This window comes from Sardina pilchardus, chromosome 5 (assembly GCF_963854185.1).
Source record: "Sardina pilchardus chromosome 5, fSarPil1.1, whole genome shotgun sequence".
Classification (NCBI taxonomy): domain Eukaryota; kingdom Metazoa; phylum Chordata; class Actinopteri; order Clupeiformes; family Clupeidae; genus Sardina; species Sardina pilchardus.
In genome coordinates, this window is record NC_084998.1 from 10582754 (window position 1) to 10598757 (window position 16004).

Genomic DNA, 16004 nt, shown 5'->3' on the forward strand with positions numbered 1-16004 from the left:
TCCGAGCGGAGCCGGAGACGAGACAGAGAGGAGGCGCTGAGGCGGGCGCTGTGCCCGCACTTCATTGGGATGCAGTGGTCTCGGCGTGAAACAATCTCGGCAAGTGACATCTTCAAACGCAAACAGCGCCCAGAATCTTTTGAACTGGGATGTCAAACCAATGCGTACTTTGTGGTATCGGCAAAGCATTCAGATGTAGCTCTGCCAACGGTACGAGACACTTGTGACTAATTTTCACAAATGTAAACACTGCGAACACACACTATTCTCCTCAGATTTGTCTCCCTTTCATCTCACTTGTGACACTTTCAACAAAAGTGCTTTGAGATAGTGGAGGTTTCAGCTTTCATAAAGTTGAAAAAATACTACACCTCAGCTAGGACACACCCAAACATCAACATATTTGTTATGAAATAGACAAAGCTTATCCGGATTATGGTGACTAGAATTTCAGAATGATCCAACACAGCCAATGGCAACTACATGTAAACACAAAATATAGAAAGTAATTATTATCTGATTGTCTGCCAATAGCACAACAGATCTACATTTTTCACAGAAAATCACAAATTGGTTTTGTATAGCATTGAATGTGCTGAGGGTCGGATTGCTGTACTAACTACAATTTTTCACCCTCATGTCACTAGCAGATATCCAAAATAACTAACTAGTGAGTTAATGCACAACTATCAATAGTGAAGAACACCATCAAAAGTTTTGAAAACCCCTGGACAAAGACCAGTAAATGAACAGTTTAATATGATAATAAACAGGAATCGAAAGTCTTCTAATATTGCAATATTCGTGCATTGAACAGTAATAACTTTTTTTATGACACACAATCTGTAGAATAAGTAGAGTGCCGGGTGAGACACATTTAACCAAAGATCCCCACCTGTACTGTCCTCATAGACAATGGTGACAGACTTCCACTTGAAGAAGGTGACAATGTCCAGGATGGCCCGGCTGATGGAAGTGTACTCTGGGTAGAGGTTGATGTAGAATGTGTCCTTGTTGTCCACGGACGGGTGCTTCCAGCGGGTCTGGATGTGTGGCACCTCCAGGGCATTGCAGATGGACTGGACAGCGCTGACCGAGGAGGTGTGAGAGGGCCCGAAGACGGCCACCACGCCTAAGGCTAGCTGATCGCACACTGAGGGGGCAAGAGAGGCAGACAGACGAAGATGTAGAGAGAAAAAGCTCAAAGAAGGACATTCAACTCTGAATACTCAGAGCCAAATCAAGGTCAAGGTTAAATTTATTGCCATATAGTGAAGATACACAATAGGAATGTTTTACAGCCATCATACTAACAATCATCATGAGTTTATTGTGGAAGTATTATTGGAACTGTGGTCAAACTGGCATTTAGGCATACATTATTCACTCGCACAGTATCTTCATAGCATTCAATCAATAATGCCTCTTTAGCCAGTTGTGATTTATTATCATATAACCCACAAACTTGCCAAATTACTGCTTAGCCAAAATAATAATTTTAGTGATAAAAATTGTTTTCACATAAAAAAAAAACTGAATGCTGAATGTCAATGCGTTCTAATTTGCTATAATCTGAACATCTACCTACTGTATGCATTGTATAGCCTACTGTACAATGATCATGACGTACGCAACAGAGGTGAAGAGTGAAAAGAGTGCTTCTTTTCTCAAGTGCTCTGAGGGTGAAGTCCAAGTTCACCATCTGCCATTGGCTATTTGCGTTTCATGCTATGCTTTGCCACTCACCTTCACTATCAGACAACATGTCAGCCAGGTCAAATATGACATGGGTAATAGCCATCTCTGGTAAAGAGTGTAACATGTTCTCTTCAGAAAGTAAAAGTCCTGTCACATTTTGGTTCCAACCTGTCACTTACAGTAATCAGCTGATTCTAATTAGCACAATACTTAAGCCGGGCAGATCAGCTAGTTAATGAAATCACATGTGTTAAGCGCACATGTAGAACCAATACATGGCAGGACATTTACTTTCTGAAGCTGGACTTTTATATATCTGCATATCTGTTTTTCCTCTCTTCAACCCCTGACTGTTTTTAATGCACTCTCAGCAGGCCGCCTGCTGCTGAATCCAGCTTCCTGAAGCTCAACCAACAGAGAAATACTAAAGCATACAAAACCAGTTTGGGTCTCTTTAATCTCTCTGTGTATTACGAAAGCAGTTCAAAGCTAGACAACACAACACAACACAACACAACACAACACAACACAACACAACAGCACAGCCCAGGATCAAGAAAAAAAATTAGACCACTGTACCTCTTCTGGAGGCTTCGAAGCTGTCGAAGAGGTTCACTCTCTGAATGTCATAGGTCAATGTGGTGTTTGGCATTAAGGCTCTGTTTCGGTTGATGCTGGTGACAGCAAATTTGAAGGCTAGCTCCTCCACACTCACAGGCTCATTCTCCCGTGTCTCGAAAATTCCCCCTGGAAACCCACAGCAGAGAGGAGAGACAGGAGAAAAAGACAAATTGGATGAGGTCAAGAAGAGTAAGGCATGAGATAGAGAGGGAGAAAGAGAGATACAGAGACAGAAAAGAAAAAAGAAAGAGAAGGAGAAAAGAATGATGCAATGTCATACACTTTCCTTGTGAAGCATGCAGGGTAAGACACAGACATGTTTTTTTTTTCTTCTCAGGAGCTCTCGTGAACATGCAGGGGTTGGTAAGATCAGGCCTCACATGCTATTTCAGGGGTTAGGAAATGGTTAAAAGCAATAGCATGGATTTATGGATGGATCTTCCTTTCAACCAACAGATCTCTAACGGCCTTATTATGCAGGGACAGAACACTTTATTTGGCCAATTCAAACACTATTGAGTCATGAAGGGTCAATTACAGAAAACTGGTTTCCCCTCTTCTCCTCTGGCTGTGGATCTATTGAGGAATGATTTCTGGATGATTAATGCTGATAGATATGTTGAGAAAGAAATCCATGGTGGCTTTGTAAGCTTAGCTCGGCAGAGTAAAATAATTTACATAAAATGTCCATCAGTATCCTCTAGCGCATAAAACAGCATAGACATTTCTCATTATCAAAACGAGACATTTACATTAAAGTAGGCTGTATAGCCTCATCTTTTCAACACTGCCTTGTTACATTTATTTTAAAGCTACATATCAGTGTCCGTTTGTGTTTTTCCGGTTTAGGAATTTACTGAACAGCTGAATGGAAAACTTGGTATTGCACTCCAGACCAAAGGATGGCTATAAAGAGCTATAGGTCTGGGACACTGGAGGTGGTGTGGGGGGTCACTAAAGGCATTTGGATCCAAAATACCAAATTTTCTTCAACCTCTGTTCCTCACTGAAGTCTGTGTGTGTGTGTGTGTATGTGTGTGTGTGTGTGTGTGTGTGTGTGTGTGTATGTGTGTGTTTGTAGTCAAGCGCTACTGCATGAGGGACTGGGTTGATCAATACTTCAGAAAAGATAGATCACTCATTCAACATTCAACTACGCATCCATCATTCCCAAAAGAGCCGCTCCGCACAGAAAAACAAAATTGATCAAACTGACCTGCATGCCAAGCGTCCCATCTATTGTATGCACACCTAGATGATACATGTGCTATTTTGAATGTGACACTTCAAGTCTGGGTTCAAATCCATCAGGAGAGGATTTAGAATGGAGATCAAAAATAGGCCTCCAGCCCGGCCGTCAACTGAGCTAACAATAACCAACCTCAGAAGCCTTTTCAAGCATAGAAAAACACGGGATCATAAAACAACATTTTGGATGTGTAACTGCACACCCTTCTCATTAGAGCTCACTAATAGCAATTAGCTAATATTTCCTCTCATAAATGTTTCACAGAAAACTGAAAAATAAATAAATAAATAAATAATAATTGAAGCAAGAGCCTGTTTGAACAAAACACCAAGGACAGGACACATTTGCTGTAGCTGTAGCTGGGGAGAGAGAGAGAAATAAAAAGATCTCCGTCCATGAGCTGCCTATCCATGAGTCCTGATGATTTTTGCAATGACATGAACAAGAGACACATAATTAAAGAGCCTGGCAGGAGGAAAAAAAAACATTGAGGCCTCAGAGTCACCCAAGCCGATGTTGGTGGGGGGGGGGTGGTGTAGGGGCAACTGTGAACAGGATTACATCTTGGCCGTGGACCGAGACAGTGGCGCTGTGACACAGCATTTCACAGTGGCGAGAGAGGAGATATTAAAAACTACCATAAAAAGGCGGAGGGCTTTGGGTAGTGTCTGTGAAAATGCCAAATGATGATGGTTAACCAGCCCCTCGGGGCCAGAGGGGCATAAAGTCTGCTGGAGCAGCTCTGAAAAACGATCGGAGATACGGCGTCTCTGTAGAGGCAGACATTTGTATTCGTGACCCGCGGGGTGTGTGGGGGGCTTTCTCTGTCTAGTATGGCGGACCGCCGGGGAAGTGTCTGTCAATTTACGGCGTGAGAATTTGGACAAGTCATGCCGGCTGTAGTGCCACGGTGACAGCTGTGTGTAGCAATATGCGTACATGGGAGATTAACACAGGGGCACACAGATGAAAGATGATTTAATACAACACCATATCAAAACATTTGTTCTTATTTGGAGGATAGCATATATTCCACAACTGCCATTGCAGACTAATGTTATCAGCTAAGCTAAGCTACTAAATAATGTTAAATTCCTGAATTCTGGAAGATTCACTCCTTCAAGAAAAGACATAATGCTTCAGCGAGGATGTTTTTTTTTTTCCAGACATTGTTTAAGAATCCCATGGATACATGGAGGTCTTATGTGTGCTTTTTGGCTACGAGGGATTTGGACGGAAAATCCTTCCTAAAGAAAGGAAGGAAAACAGGCTCCCAGAGTTCAGCAGTGGTGCAGAGCAGAGCAGAGCAGAGCAGAGCATCTAAACCTGCTTTACGACAGGGCACGGCAGCTCAGAGGGGTCTCAGGGAGCCACGGCCGTTTATGTTCCTCATAAAAGTTTCAGCCAGCCTCAGCGTGCCTCATCTCACACTCTTGGCCCTCCACTGGGGCGACACAGAGGCGCGCGCAGGCACATAAACATGCACACACACACACACACACACACACACACACATACACACACACACACACACGCCGAGGGGGGGCTCACATAGACACCAGGTCCCCATTTCTCTCTTTCATCACCAGACACTACAAAGACAGCGACAGCAATGAGACCTTTGGGCGACTCTACACACCTGCACACACACACACACACACACACACACACACACACACACAAACCCCCAATACCATTTTCAAAATACCCTCACTTCAACAAAACACATAAGAATGATTCTGTAAACAGTCAGCACAAAAGACAAGCCAGCCTGAAAAGAAAACAAAACAAAGAAAAATCCACTGAAAAACACATCCAACAGCATGAGCACCTGGGAGAGGCAAAACTGAATCCGATGACAGTGTTGTAACTCCATCTACCCTGCCACCCCCCCAGCTCCCTCTACCACTTCCTTTCATATAGGAAAACAAAAGGAAAGCTGTTTGTCCTCTTCACCCAAGCCAAACTACCCATCCCAATGAGACATGAGAGAGAGAGAGAGAGACAGAAAGAGAGAGAGAGAGAGATAGAGAGAGACAGAGACATGCACATACAGTTGTGTTGTGTTCTAATAAATTGCAGTGCATCACGTTAAACACACTGCTATTTATTTGAACACGAGTGTACATGCTCAAATCACTAGCATGCTCTTCATGGGGTCGCTATTTGAAAGGCCATACGCAGCCTCTTCAAAGGGGCTCACCAGTGGGTTTTACCCGACCTTACAAGGCAGGTGGTGCTTGATTAGTTCTATTATTTCCGAGGAATCCGACTTTCATGGTGAGAAACGCAGAGGACAAACCCTCTTGTCTGAAACTGCAATCATTACCATGTCCAATTAAGCAAAGTGTGACATTGGCTGTCTAGTCCTCTCATTTTAAATGGCCGACATAGACTTTGGCAATTTGATACCACAGTGACAGCAGACAATCTCAAACTTGAGACATAGCCAGTCTGACAGGGAAGCAATATTTATGTCTTGAAGCTGTTTTAAAATGGCACTGTCCTGATTTTTTCTCTGATATTCTGCTTCTGAAGGTTGATGTCGCTCGATTAGCATCAGAGGGTTGATGGCATATTGATATCCGTTCCATATGAATTAATAAAATCAGCATAATGCATTAATGAATGAATAAAATTCAGCAACAGCAACATCTACATTTACGTTGTGGTTCCACATTCTATTCTCTTGCATCACAATCAATATCCTATGCTGATGAATTCCAACTTCCAGCAGAGCTTTTAGTAAGATTCTGAAATATTTACGACGCAGACTTCGCCCCTGCTGTTCTCTTGAAGAGCTCAACCCTGCTGTTTACTCTAAGACCTTGTGGTGATACACCACTGAGAAAACATACGCACGCACGCACGCACGCACGCACGCACGCACGCACGCACGCACGCACGCACGCACGCACGCACGCACGCACGCACGCACGCACGCACACACACACACACACACACACACACACACACACACACACACACACACACACACACACACACACACACACACACACTCATACATACACACTCACACACACATAATACCTTGATCTATAGCATGTAGTATTCTTTGTTAGACACATCTGTTTGTCCAGCAGGTGGACTAACATTAGCACCAGAAGGGCTTCCTCTGCTGGGATTCTAGACAAGGTACTTAACTCCCTTAAAGTTATGCACATTTGCTTTCCCGTCACATTCATCTACTCGTCCTATTACCTGAATATTCCACCTTTAGGCACATTAATTAACACCACTTCAAACACACAAAGGCAAACGCGCTCACAATGTGAATAACAAGAATAAATGGTATCGGTGCACTGAAGTAACTCGAAGCTGATGAGGCTCATCTATCTAGGTTTCCAAGTGTATGCTCTCTTCCCTTGCTCTCTCATAAACACAAACACACACACACACACACAGACACGGCAAGAAACCTCTCCTCTGTCTCTATCTATCAAAATCACTAGCACGTGATCGTGTGGTATGTAGATAGATAAACAAGAACAAACAAACAAAACAAACAAACAAAAAAGGCTTTCACAAAAATGAGCTCAAATAAACCAAGATGAGCCAAAACACATCCGTAATGGTGCTAATCAAATACTAAATGAATGAAATCAACAGGTATCATCACACAAAGATGTCCTTGTAAGCAGAGATTGGAGACATGGTGTGTGTGTACGTGTGACTGTGTGTATGTGTGTGTGTTGGGGGGGGATTGAATCAAAAGAAACCTGCTGTCGTGAAGTTTTTTTCCCCATGCTTTATTTTGAGCTTTTTCTTCCATGATGACACGGGGTTCACAGACAGGCACCGCTGACAAGAATCATACTGATCTGAACCTCCCTGCTTGGCACCTAGTACGGCATACAAATAAACTCATGCAACAAAAAAAGAATTCAGTATTCACGAGAGCAGGCGAAACAAGCTGGAACTGGCATTGCAAATCACATCACGTGCATTTTGGATAGATCAGGATAAAACAAAAAAAAAATGAGGCTGTCGTACAGCAGGTTCCTCACACTCGTAATCAATTCTTGACGAATGACAGCCATTTCAAAATCAGCTAAATGTTTCGTGCCAGATCTATAATGAAGATCCAAACACAAGGCTTTCTTTACGTTTGACCATTTCAAGTATCTGGACAGAGGGGAGGGTGGAGGCGCCGTGTGGTGCAATGGTGAGGGGCTTCATGTGTTTCAAAGTTAAATGAGGCTGGCGCTGAAGCACGTGGTGAAATGCTTGAGCTCTACTGTACTTTAGAAAGGCGTTTACTTGATGGAGAGGTCTAATCATAAGTGTGCTACCCATGCTGCTGGGGCCATGGTCTTGCCACCATAAACCCTCTGCCACACACACACACACACGCACGCGCAAACGCACACACACGAACACACACACACCATCCACTAAACCATTAGATTCCACCACACATGCACATACTACCCCGCCTGCCATCCATTTAATTCAATTCATTAAATGTGCTGACGTGCTGATCGTGTTCTCTCAAATCCCAATAAATTCTCCTGTGATGCTATACGGTCAGCCAGCTATTTATTCAGCTAAAACAAGGACCCCGGATCAGTGGAATGCCACAGTTCAGCACTCATCTCAGCACACGTCTGCTTGTAACTTCGTATTGACAGTTAAAGCTAAATACCAACTAAGGTATATAAATTAAGCAATTAATAATGAACTATTACTACTATAATAAATAAATACATAAATAATGATATGCATATGCATTCTCATGCATGTACTAAACTCGACTAGAGAGCAAATTGTGAGTGAGTTCACATGTTTGCGTCTGAGTTTGTATATAAGTTTGTTTGTGTGTGTGTGTGTGTGTGTGTGTGTGTGTGTGCGTGTGTGTAGCATTGGCTGTTTGTGAGTGAACACGTGCCCAACAGTGAATGACAGGAGAGTAACAGAAGCTATTAGGCCAATGAAGCACAGCGTGACCAAATGAGCTGTGAAAGGAAAATACATCACCACTGCCACTGCATTTCACTGCTGTCAAAAAGCAAACACTGATATGAGAATGGTAAACAAATAAAAACAAACCATTAAACTGAACCGGATAAAATAATATGATCACGCACAATACCTCCTCCTGGCTTCTCTCCCCAGAGCAGCAATTAAAAATCATTAACACCTCAAGTACCATCTCTGTCATAAAAAAACAAAAACATAATTTATGCTATATACTTGTAAACTACACAATGATTTTGCTATTGTTCACATCGAACCACGACTGACAGAGATTTGGGGATCTCATTCATAGGTTATTGTTTGTGTGTGTGTGTGTGTGATTGTGTGTGTGTGTGTGTGTGTGTGGGCAGCGACATAATGGACCAGAGACAGGTTAATTCTTCTGATCTGCCACCTCAGTAATTGACATTCTATAAATTTCCTGCTCTGTCCAGACAGCCATGGCAGGATGCAACACTTGCAGCTAGACTGACAGAATACATTAGCCTAACATTAGCCTAACATTATGGGTATAACATTAGCCTAACATTATGGGTATACAGGTCTACCTTTGAGGTGCACGACTTTCAATCTCACTGAATCATCTAAAGAATGATTAGAATCAGAGTGTGTGATAACAAAGATTCTAATGATCCACAAAGATATAGCAGACACGAGCCCTTATCATCTGGTAGTGACTGACTGTGTGTGAAGGAGAGGAGTTGACACCTTTCCATCCTGAAATGGGACTTGAATGACTGATTCATGTGCCAGCATGCTTACTTCCATGATGAATGACACCAGGTGAAACAGAGCATCTATGAAAGAGCACTGTGCCAAGACCATAAGCATTATCATCAACAATGTACATCAGCACGACTTCTGTGATCAGTCTGCAGCTTTGCTGAGAGAGGGGACATGTAACTGCCCAGAGATCAATATTACATTAGTCCAATATAAGAGATACTGAAATCAAACAAGTTACCTGTCCAACCTTCCTTTTCATACTCCAGCAATCACATCAGTGGAGTTGACTCGCCCTATGACAATACCTACCAAGTCCGCCTAAGAAACATTTTCAGGACACTGTGTCTGTATGACAAAGTGTGTGGTACTTCGAGGGTGGGGGGAATAATCAATAACAGTCTTCTGGATGTTTCATAAACTAACAACTTCTGGGGTATGACTACAAAGTATGGACCACTTGAAAAGATCTCAACATCTGTAGCCTAAATCTCAATAATATAATAATATGACCTTACTATACATGGTCCAGGGCTCCTGTCAAACACAGTATCCCCTGAATCCATCAGGGTTTTCCCACCTGGCTGACTAAACAGTTCCTTAATGATACGACAGAGGCGACTATGGCAATACAATATAACATTTTGTCAATTTGGGAAGAATTTGGAAAACAAACGACTCTTTAGGCAAAGTAGGCCATACGAGCAATATGAACAGATTTCTTTTTCAAATGAAGTCGACTCTTTTGGAGAGAAGAGTCAAATCAAGCCCCTCACTGTAAAGAGGATTAGGGAAGGTCATTAAAACTGCTTTGGTAGGATTTACCGGGCGGCAGGACAGAGAAAACAGTCAGCAAGAGTAATCAACCACTGTCATGTCCTCTGAAGACAACATAATAAAAGTTCATTGAACACCATTCTGAGATGATTCAGAGACAGGGCAACTGCAATTTTACAGGGCACAACAATGACTTCTTCCACAAGGGCATGGTTATGTGAATACCAATGAAGAATCACATCATTTAGTTATAATAAGGTTACATAAGAAAACGTCAGTGACATGAGAGATGTATTTCTGTCTGTGGAACGTGATAATGTGTCCAAATGTAACAACCAAGCTACAGAATATCAATAAGGGTAGGTAAGAAAATATGAAGTTATCCACAAAGTTCAATCAAGCCGTTTTAACCACTTTAAAGAACAGTAGGTCCTACGCTATGTAGGCCTATATCACTTAATTTGTGTAGTCAAAAATGAATGTTAAAAAATCATATGAGAACATAATAACATTACGTTAAAATGAGGGAAAATACTACTGTAGAAATGAAGGGAACGTTGAAGAGCGGTGTTTTCAACCGATAGACTATTACGGAGATCTAACAAAAATCTAAATATCTAATAAATATTTGTTTGTAGGCCATCAACAAAAAACTACAAAGGCGGTTGCAACTTTACTGATCGCTCACTAAAAAACGTCCTCGCACAATGGTGTGTTTGGCTAATGCAGCTCTACCAAACCAATCCCTCATTGTTACTAAATTGCAGTTAATCACATTTCGAGGCTGCAATGTACTGTAGGCTAAAATAATCTAGACCACATAATCGGCACTGATGAAACAGTCCACAGGTACCTGTCAAGGACGAAATTACCACTTACCGATTCGAAGTACTTGGTTAGAACCTAGGTAGAACTCCGTCATGAAGTACAATATCCAAACCAATACATTTTTCCTTTTCTCCATGGTTCTATGGCAGGAGTTGGCATAGTTATCCATGTTACTTTGTTTTAGGTAAGAAAAGAACCACGGCGAATAAGCTGGTATTCTACCTCCATCGCCCTGGCTTCGATTTTTTAGTTCGTTAGGTTTAGGCTATGGAGAGGTCAAAAAAGAGAAAGAAAATCCTTCCAAACAAGTTTTGGTTGTTTGCTCTGTCCGAGCTCCGAACAAACCCCTAAAACGCATTACCCCATAACTGAGGTCTTATTGCCGTCGTCCCAAAAAGAAACACCTGCCGCACGCAAAGCTTTGGGTAGACTAGTGGAGAGAGGTTGGTGCGGAGCAGACGCAGCACACAGAGTTGACGTGGGGTTGCATGCATGGAGCAACAGATTCCCGCGCTCACCACACCGAATGCAGTACCATGTGGACGATTCATACACAGCCATTCAGAATCTAGCCTACGCCGACAATTTTTCAGACAGCTGGAGTATCTCATGTTGGTAAGAATTCTGAGTTAAAATGTGCTGAATGTCCATAATGTAGACTAACTTGGCCAGCCTGTGCCATCGCTGAATGTGTATGTTTTCCTGTCTTAACATAAAGCATCCCTTATCGTGCAGGCCTGGTTACTTGTAGAGAAAGCAAATTGTTAACACGTATAAAACAGTAACGATATAGTCCACACATATGTAGGATACACATGGAAATACAGCTGCTGCGGGCGCAGTAGGATACCATAAATGCAGTGTTCTCGTTGCGCCCTCTGTTGGATAAATGTCTCAATGGAAAGAGCTCAAATGGAAAGAGCTGCGCTGTGCACGTTTTGTTTTGAAATGAATGAGCTGAATTCCCAACTTAAGTGCTATGCAAAAATGTAGTCTATAAACACCTAGAGCCTTACTGCCAACCGTATGAAGCTTGCTAAAATGCTAACCAGTGTATTTTGGGCAATCACTAAAACTAGTTGCCTGATAAAAGCACACCTCAAAAGGAGCACATTGTTTCAGTGTTGCTTTCATGGTAAAGGTAATATATTTGTAGGAACAAGACTGCACCATTCAATTCTATTGATTGTGTTCTAGGGCTAGGCTGTAATTTACAAGCACCATCCAGAAGGAAAATGTTTTTAGCATGTACACAGTATGTGGAGGTGTTCCCTGACAGCACAGTGCATTGTTGACAAGAATTCATACAATCCAAGGTTGTGACTGGCCACTGTGCACTGCCTGTGTCCTTAGCAGTGTTTTTTAACTGGTCTGGTGGAATTTCCCATGCTCATTAAATTGTTATCTATATTTTAGCGTTCAGGCCAAATGATAGCAGACCCCCCCCAGCCAACACAAGCAAACCAGAGTTAGTGCATGGTCATGCATCTTGGAGTTCCTTGAGACCCTGAAATACAAACTGTCGAAATGTGATATCTCAATAAGATGTTTTGTTGCTAAATTAAACATTTTCCACTTTCACCTTTCAACACAGACTTTTCAGATAGTTGGTAGTATCTTGTGTAATTAGGACAATGACCTGTGAATTAAACCGTGAATGATGCTTGTAAGGGATCAGTATTTTTATTCCGGAACTTTTTTTCCTGATCATACTGTACTTCTATCAAACTTGTTAAGACACTGGCAACTGTACACTGCCTGTGACCGCAGTGTTTCTTAACTAGTTTGGCCAGTTGTGATCCGTATTTTACCATTCAGGCCAACTGATACAGTGAGGTACAGTATGTGGTCACCAACACAAGAAAACCAGAGCTAGTCCAACATGCTCTAAAAAAAAACCTGTAATACACTCATGCATTCACACAGTCTAAAAAGACAAATCGACTTCATGGCATAGTATGTGACTCACCTTTATTTTTACAGTTAAATATTGTGCAAACATACAGGCAGCATTGCACATACTAGAAGTTACGGTAAGCCACACAAGGAAGCAGAATTGTATGTATTATTGATAGGGTTTGAAATTGTGGTTTGAATGTGTTTAATACTTCATTTGTATTCATTGTCTTCTTTACTGGGGGACATACATTAGGCCTACCCTCATTGATAACCTTGCTGGTATTTTGAAACAGGAGATAGATTTTTTTTCACATTCACCTTTCAGCATAAATAAATTACTGCTTAGATATCGAGACTACACTTCATGGTTTGAAATACAGTTGTGTGAATTGTCACAGTAGAAGTTAATGTTCTTGAAGGGTCAAATGTTTGCTACCAGTCAGAACAATTGCTACCGGTACAATATGTCCAGTTCGAGTCTGCTGTTGTTCACCCTCAGAAAGTCCATGGTCTTATAGGCACGGACAAGACAATTTATCCAATTCAAACTTCTACCACCTGTGAACTGCCTGTTTCCGCTAATGAATGATATGTCATGCATGGAGAGGCCTCCCCAGTGCTTCTCTTTCCTTCTCTCGTTATACAAGACATGTTGGAACAAAGCAGGATCGCCCCAGCTGCCACAAGCAAACCAACACCAACCCAACCTGTACACAGACCGAGCCCTACACTGTGAAAGTCTCTATTGGATGGGAACTGGTCAAACACTTGATCCAGATGGACTGCGATGAGTGTAACGGGAATGAGAGTTTTAATCGCTGCTGTAACTAGCATGGAGCCTGCGATTATGAGTGGGACATGCCTCTGTCTGTGCTGACGAAAGCGTCTCAGACCCAGAATGAGAGGAGCCCATGCAGAGAGCACGCAGGCAAGGGACACACACATGAGGACCCGCGAAGCTTGGACGGATGCTTGCGACATCCAGTGTACATCCAGGTTAGGGCGACACTGGAATTGTAGGTAACTCCTCACACAATAAAACCAAAGTCCTTCATAGGACACATATGGTACTTGACAACTTTGGACACTCTTATTCCTCCATGGTGCAAACATGGTGATGAGCACACAGATGGTGCCACACACAGCCAGAAACGAGCCCACGATGAGGCAAAGTGTTCCTCTTTTCATGTCTTTTGATTTTCTCTTCCATTCACTCATGCTGTGTTGATGAAGCATGCAGCAGTTTGATGAGACTGTGACTTGTGTTGTGCTCAGAACAATTAAGACACCTGTGCCAGTGGTAAACAAGACATAAAAGAGATGGGTCATTAAAAGCATATCCTACAGGACATGTAAAGTATAAGTAAAGTATATCAGTTTAAAACACAATACTGTGCAGTTTAGTTTTACACAAATAAATAACAAAATCATTTGTGAATTGCTAACTGAAGGGACTCTAACTTCTGATCATAACTTCCCATGCAACTGAAAAAGTGGTCTGTCAGAGGATGATTCCTTTATATTTTCAATTATCTACTGGTCTTAAATTGTAATTAAAACCTAACAAGAAATCAATAGATCTTCGGAACAAAACACCAACATGTATGAATCGTAATTATGCTGTAAGAATGGCTCTGGGGTATAAAAATAAGCGTTGTTGTCCTGGGAATTCGGCAGTTGTGTGTTGGAGGGCTAACAGTCTGTTATGTAAATGGCTTGTACATAAAAATGATGGCCTATTATACCTCGTCGTCTCAGTAGTGGCAGTAATATACACACAACACAGCATTTGACAGTTCTTAACCTCATTCGGTGGACGAGATAATGATTAGGCTACTAATCTGTTTTCTTAAAGTTATCTAATCTCATCTAAATCACCAGTGTCAAACATGCAGTTGTACAAACAACAGAATAATGTTACTATGAAGCTTCAGTGGTCGGCTGATCAAGAATAGCCTGGACCTACCTTATTGAAGTTCCAAATGCGCGGATGTCTCTCACTGAGGCAAAATGTAACACGTTCATGGCAACCAGGCTTAAATCAGGTGTACAGTAGGCTAAGTTATTGTCGCAATCTCTTCCTGGAAAAACACAGTTTCAGTTGGAGCTCTGCCATAGTCTACCACCTTCCGGTTCCATTAGTCTACGCTCTTGCTCAATACATGTTAGAATAAAGAGGTCTGACACTAGAATGAACACGAAGATGTAGAAAATGTAGATATTTAGCCCTAGAAAACATGTTGGTCACTGCTATATGACTCTGATTAATTGACATGGGAAATGACAGTTTATGTATGTTGCCTCTGCCTGCCATAATATCCACATGCACGCACACAAAACAAAAACAAAAGACAACTGGTTTACAGTAAATGTGGGGTTAGTCAGCAAGGTTATTCCATATCCACATTATCACATTCTCAACGCTTTGAGTCTAGTTTGCGTTCAGTCGCGTTTCACTTATTTAGGCTATTATACAGAGATGTCAAAATACGGTTTCCGAAAGTGAAAATCCTGCCATGTATTGGTTCTACCTGTGCCCCTCCCACAAGTCATTTCACTGAACCTGATCTACCTAAGAGCTGTGTTAGAATCAGCTGATTAAGTGAATGGTTGGCAGGACCTTCACTTTCTGAAGAGAGACTTTACACCTCTGGTTGTATGTGACTGTTTAGTGGTGCTATTGAAGGCCTGATGTTTTGAATGGCTTGGTGGGTAGGCCTACCATGTAAATGTATATAATGTCATATATTTAGTCTTGTAATATGGAGACATCCCTGTGTTTAATGCTTTCTGTGAAATAAGGATACTGTACTGTACATCACCACAGTTTCCGCTCTGTGTCTTTTCTGGAGGGAGAAACAAGGAGGGAGCTGCAGTCAAGACTCGACAACCTCTACCAGAGCTGGGTGTGTAGAGCGGAAAAAATAAACAGAACAGGTTGGACATACCATCATCCTGGAGCAGTTTCTCCTCATGCTGAACCCAGAGCTCAAGGTGTGGGTCAAAGCCACTGAAGCTGTAAAAAGCACTGCAGGAAACACTCCCCGCTCCTGGAGGTGAGGTCTCGAGCCCCTCTATAGAGCGCCTTTGAAATGGTGCAGCCCTGTGGCACTCGTCCCACAGAAGGACAGAGAGCTCTGCTTCTGCATGGACATTTCAAAGCTGAAAGCCATCTGTGCCTCGGAGGGTGGACGAGCTGGTGGAGCAGTAA

The 16004-nt window shown here is 42.2% G+C and overlaps 1 protein-coding gene across 1 annotated transcript in view; it reads right to left on the reverse strand.

Annotated features, from left to right (window-relative positions):
* grik1a (glutamate receptor, ionotropic, kainate 1a) overlaps positions 1-10988 on the reverse strand; it is a 38233-nt gene extending 27245 nt beyond the window's left edge. The window contains exons 1-3 of the mRNA XM_062535848.1: positions 10946-10988; positions 2278-2445; positions 896-1153 (exon numbers count right to left, since the gene is read on the reverse strand). Coding sequence (XP_062391832.1) covers positions 896-1153; positions 2278-2445; positions 10946-10988 — 469 coding nt within the window. The remainder of the gene's footprint in view (positions 1-895; positions 1154-2277; positions 2446-10945) is intronic.
* Positions 10989-16004: the final 5016 nt, after the last annotated feature.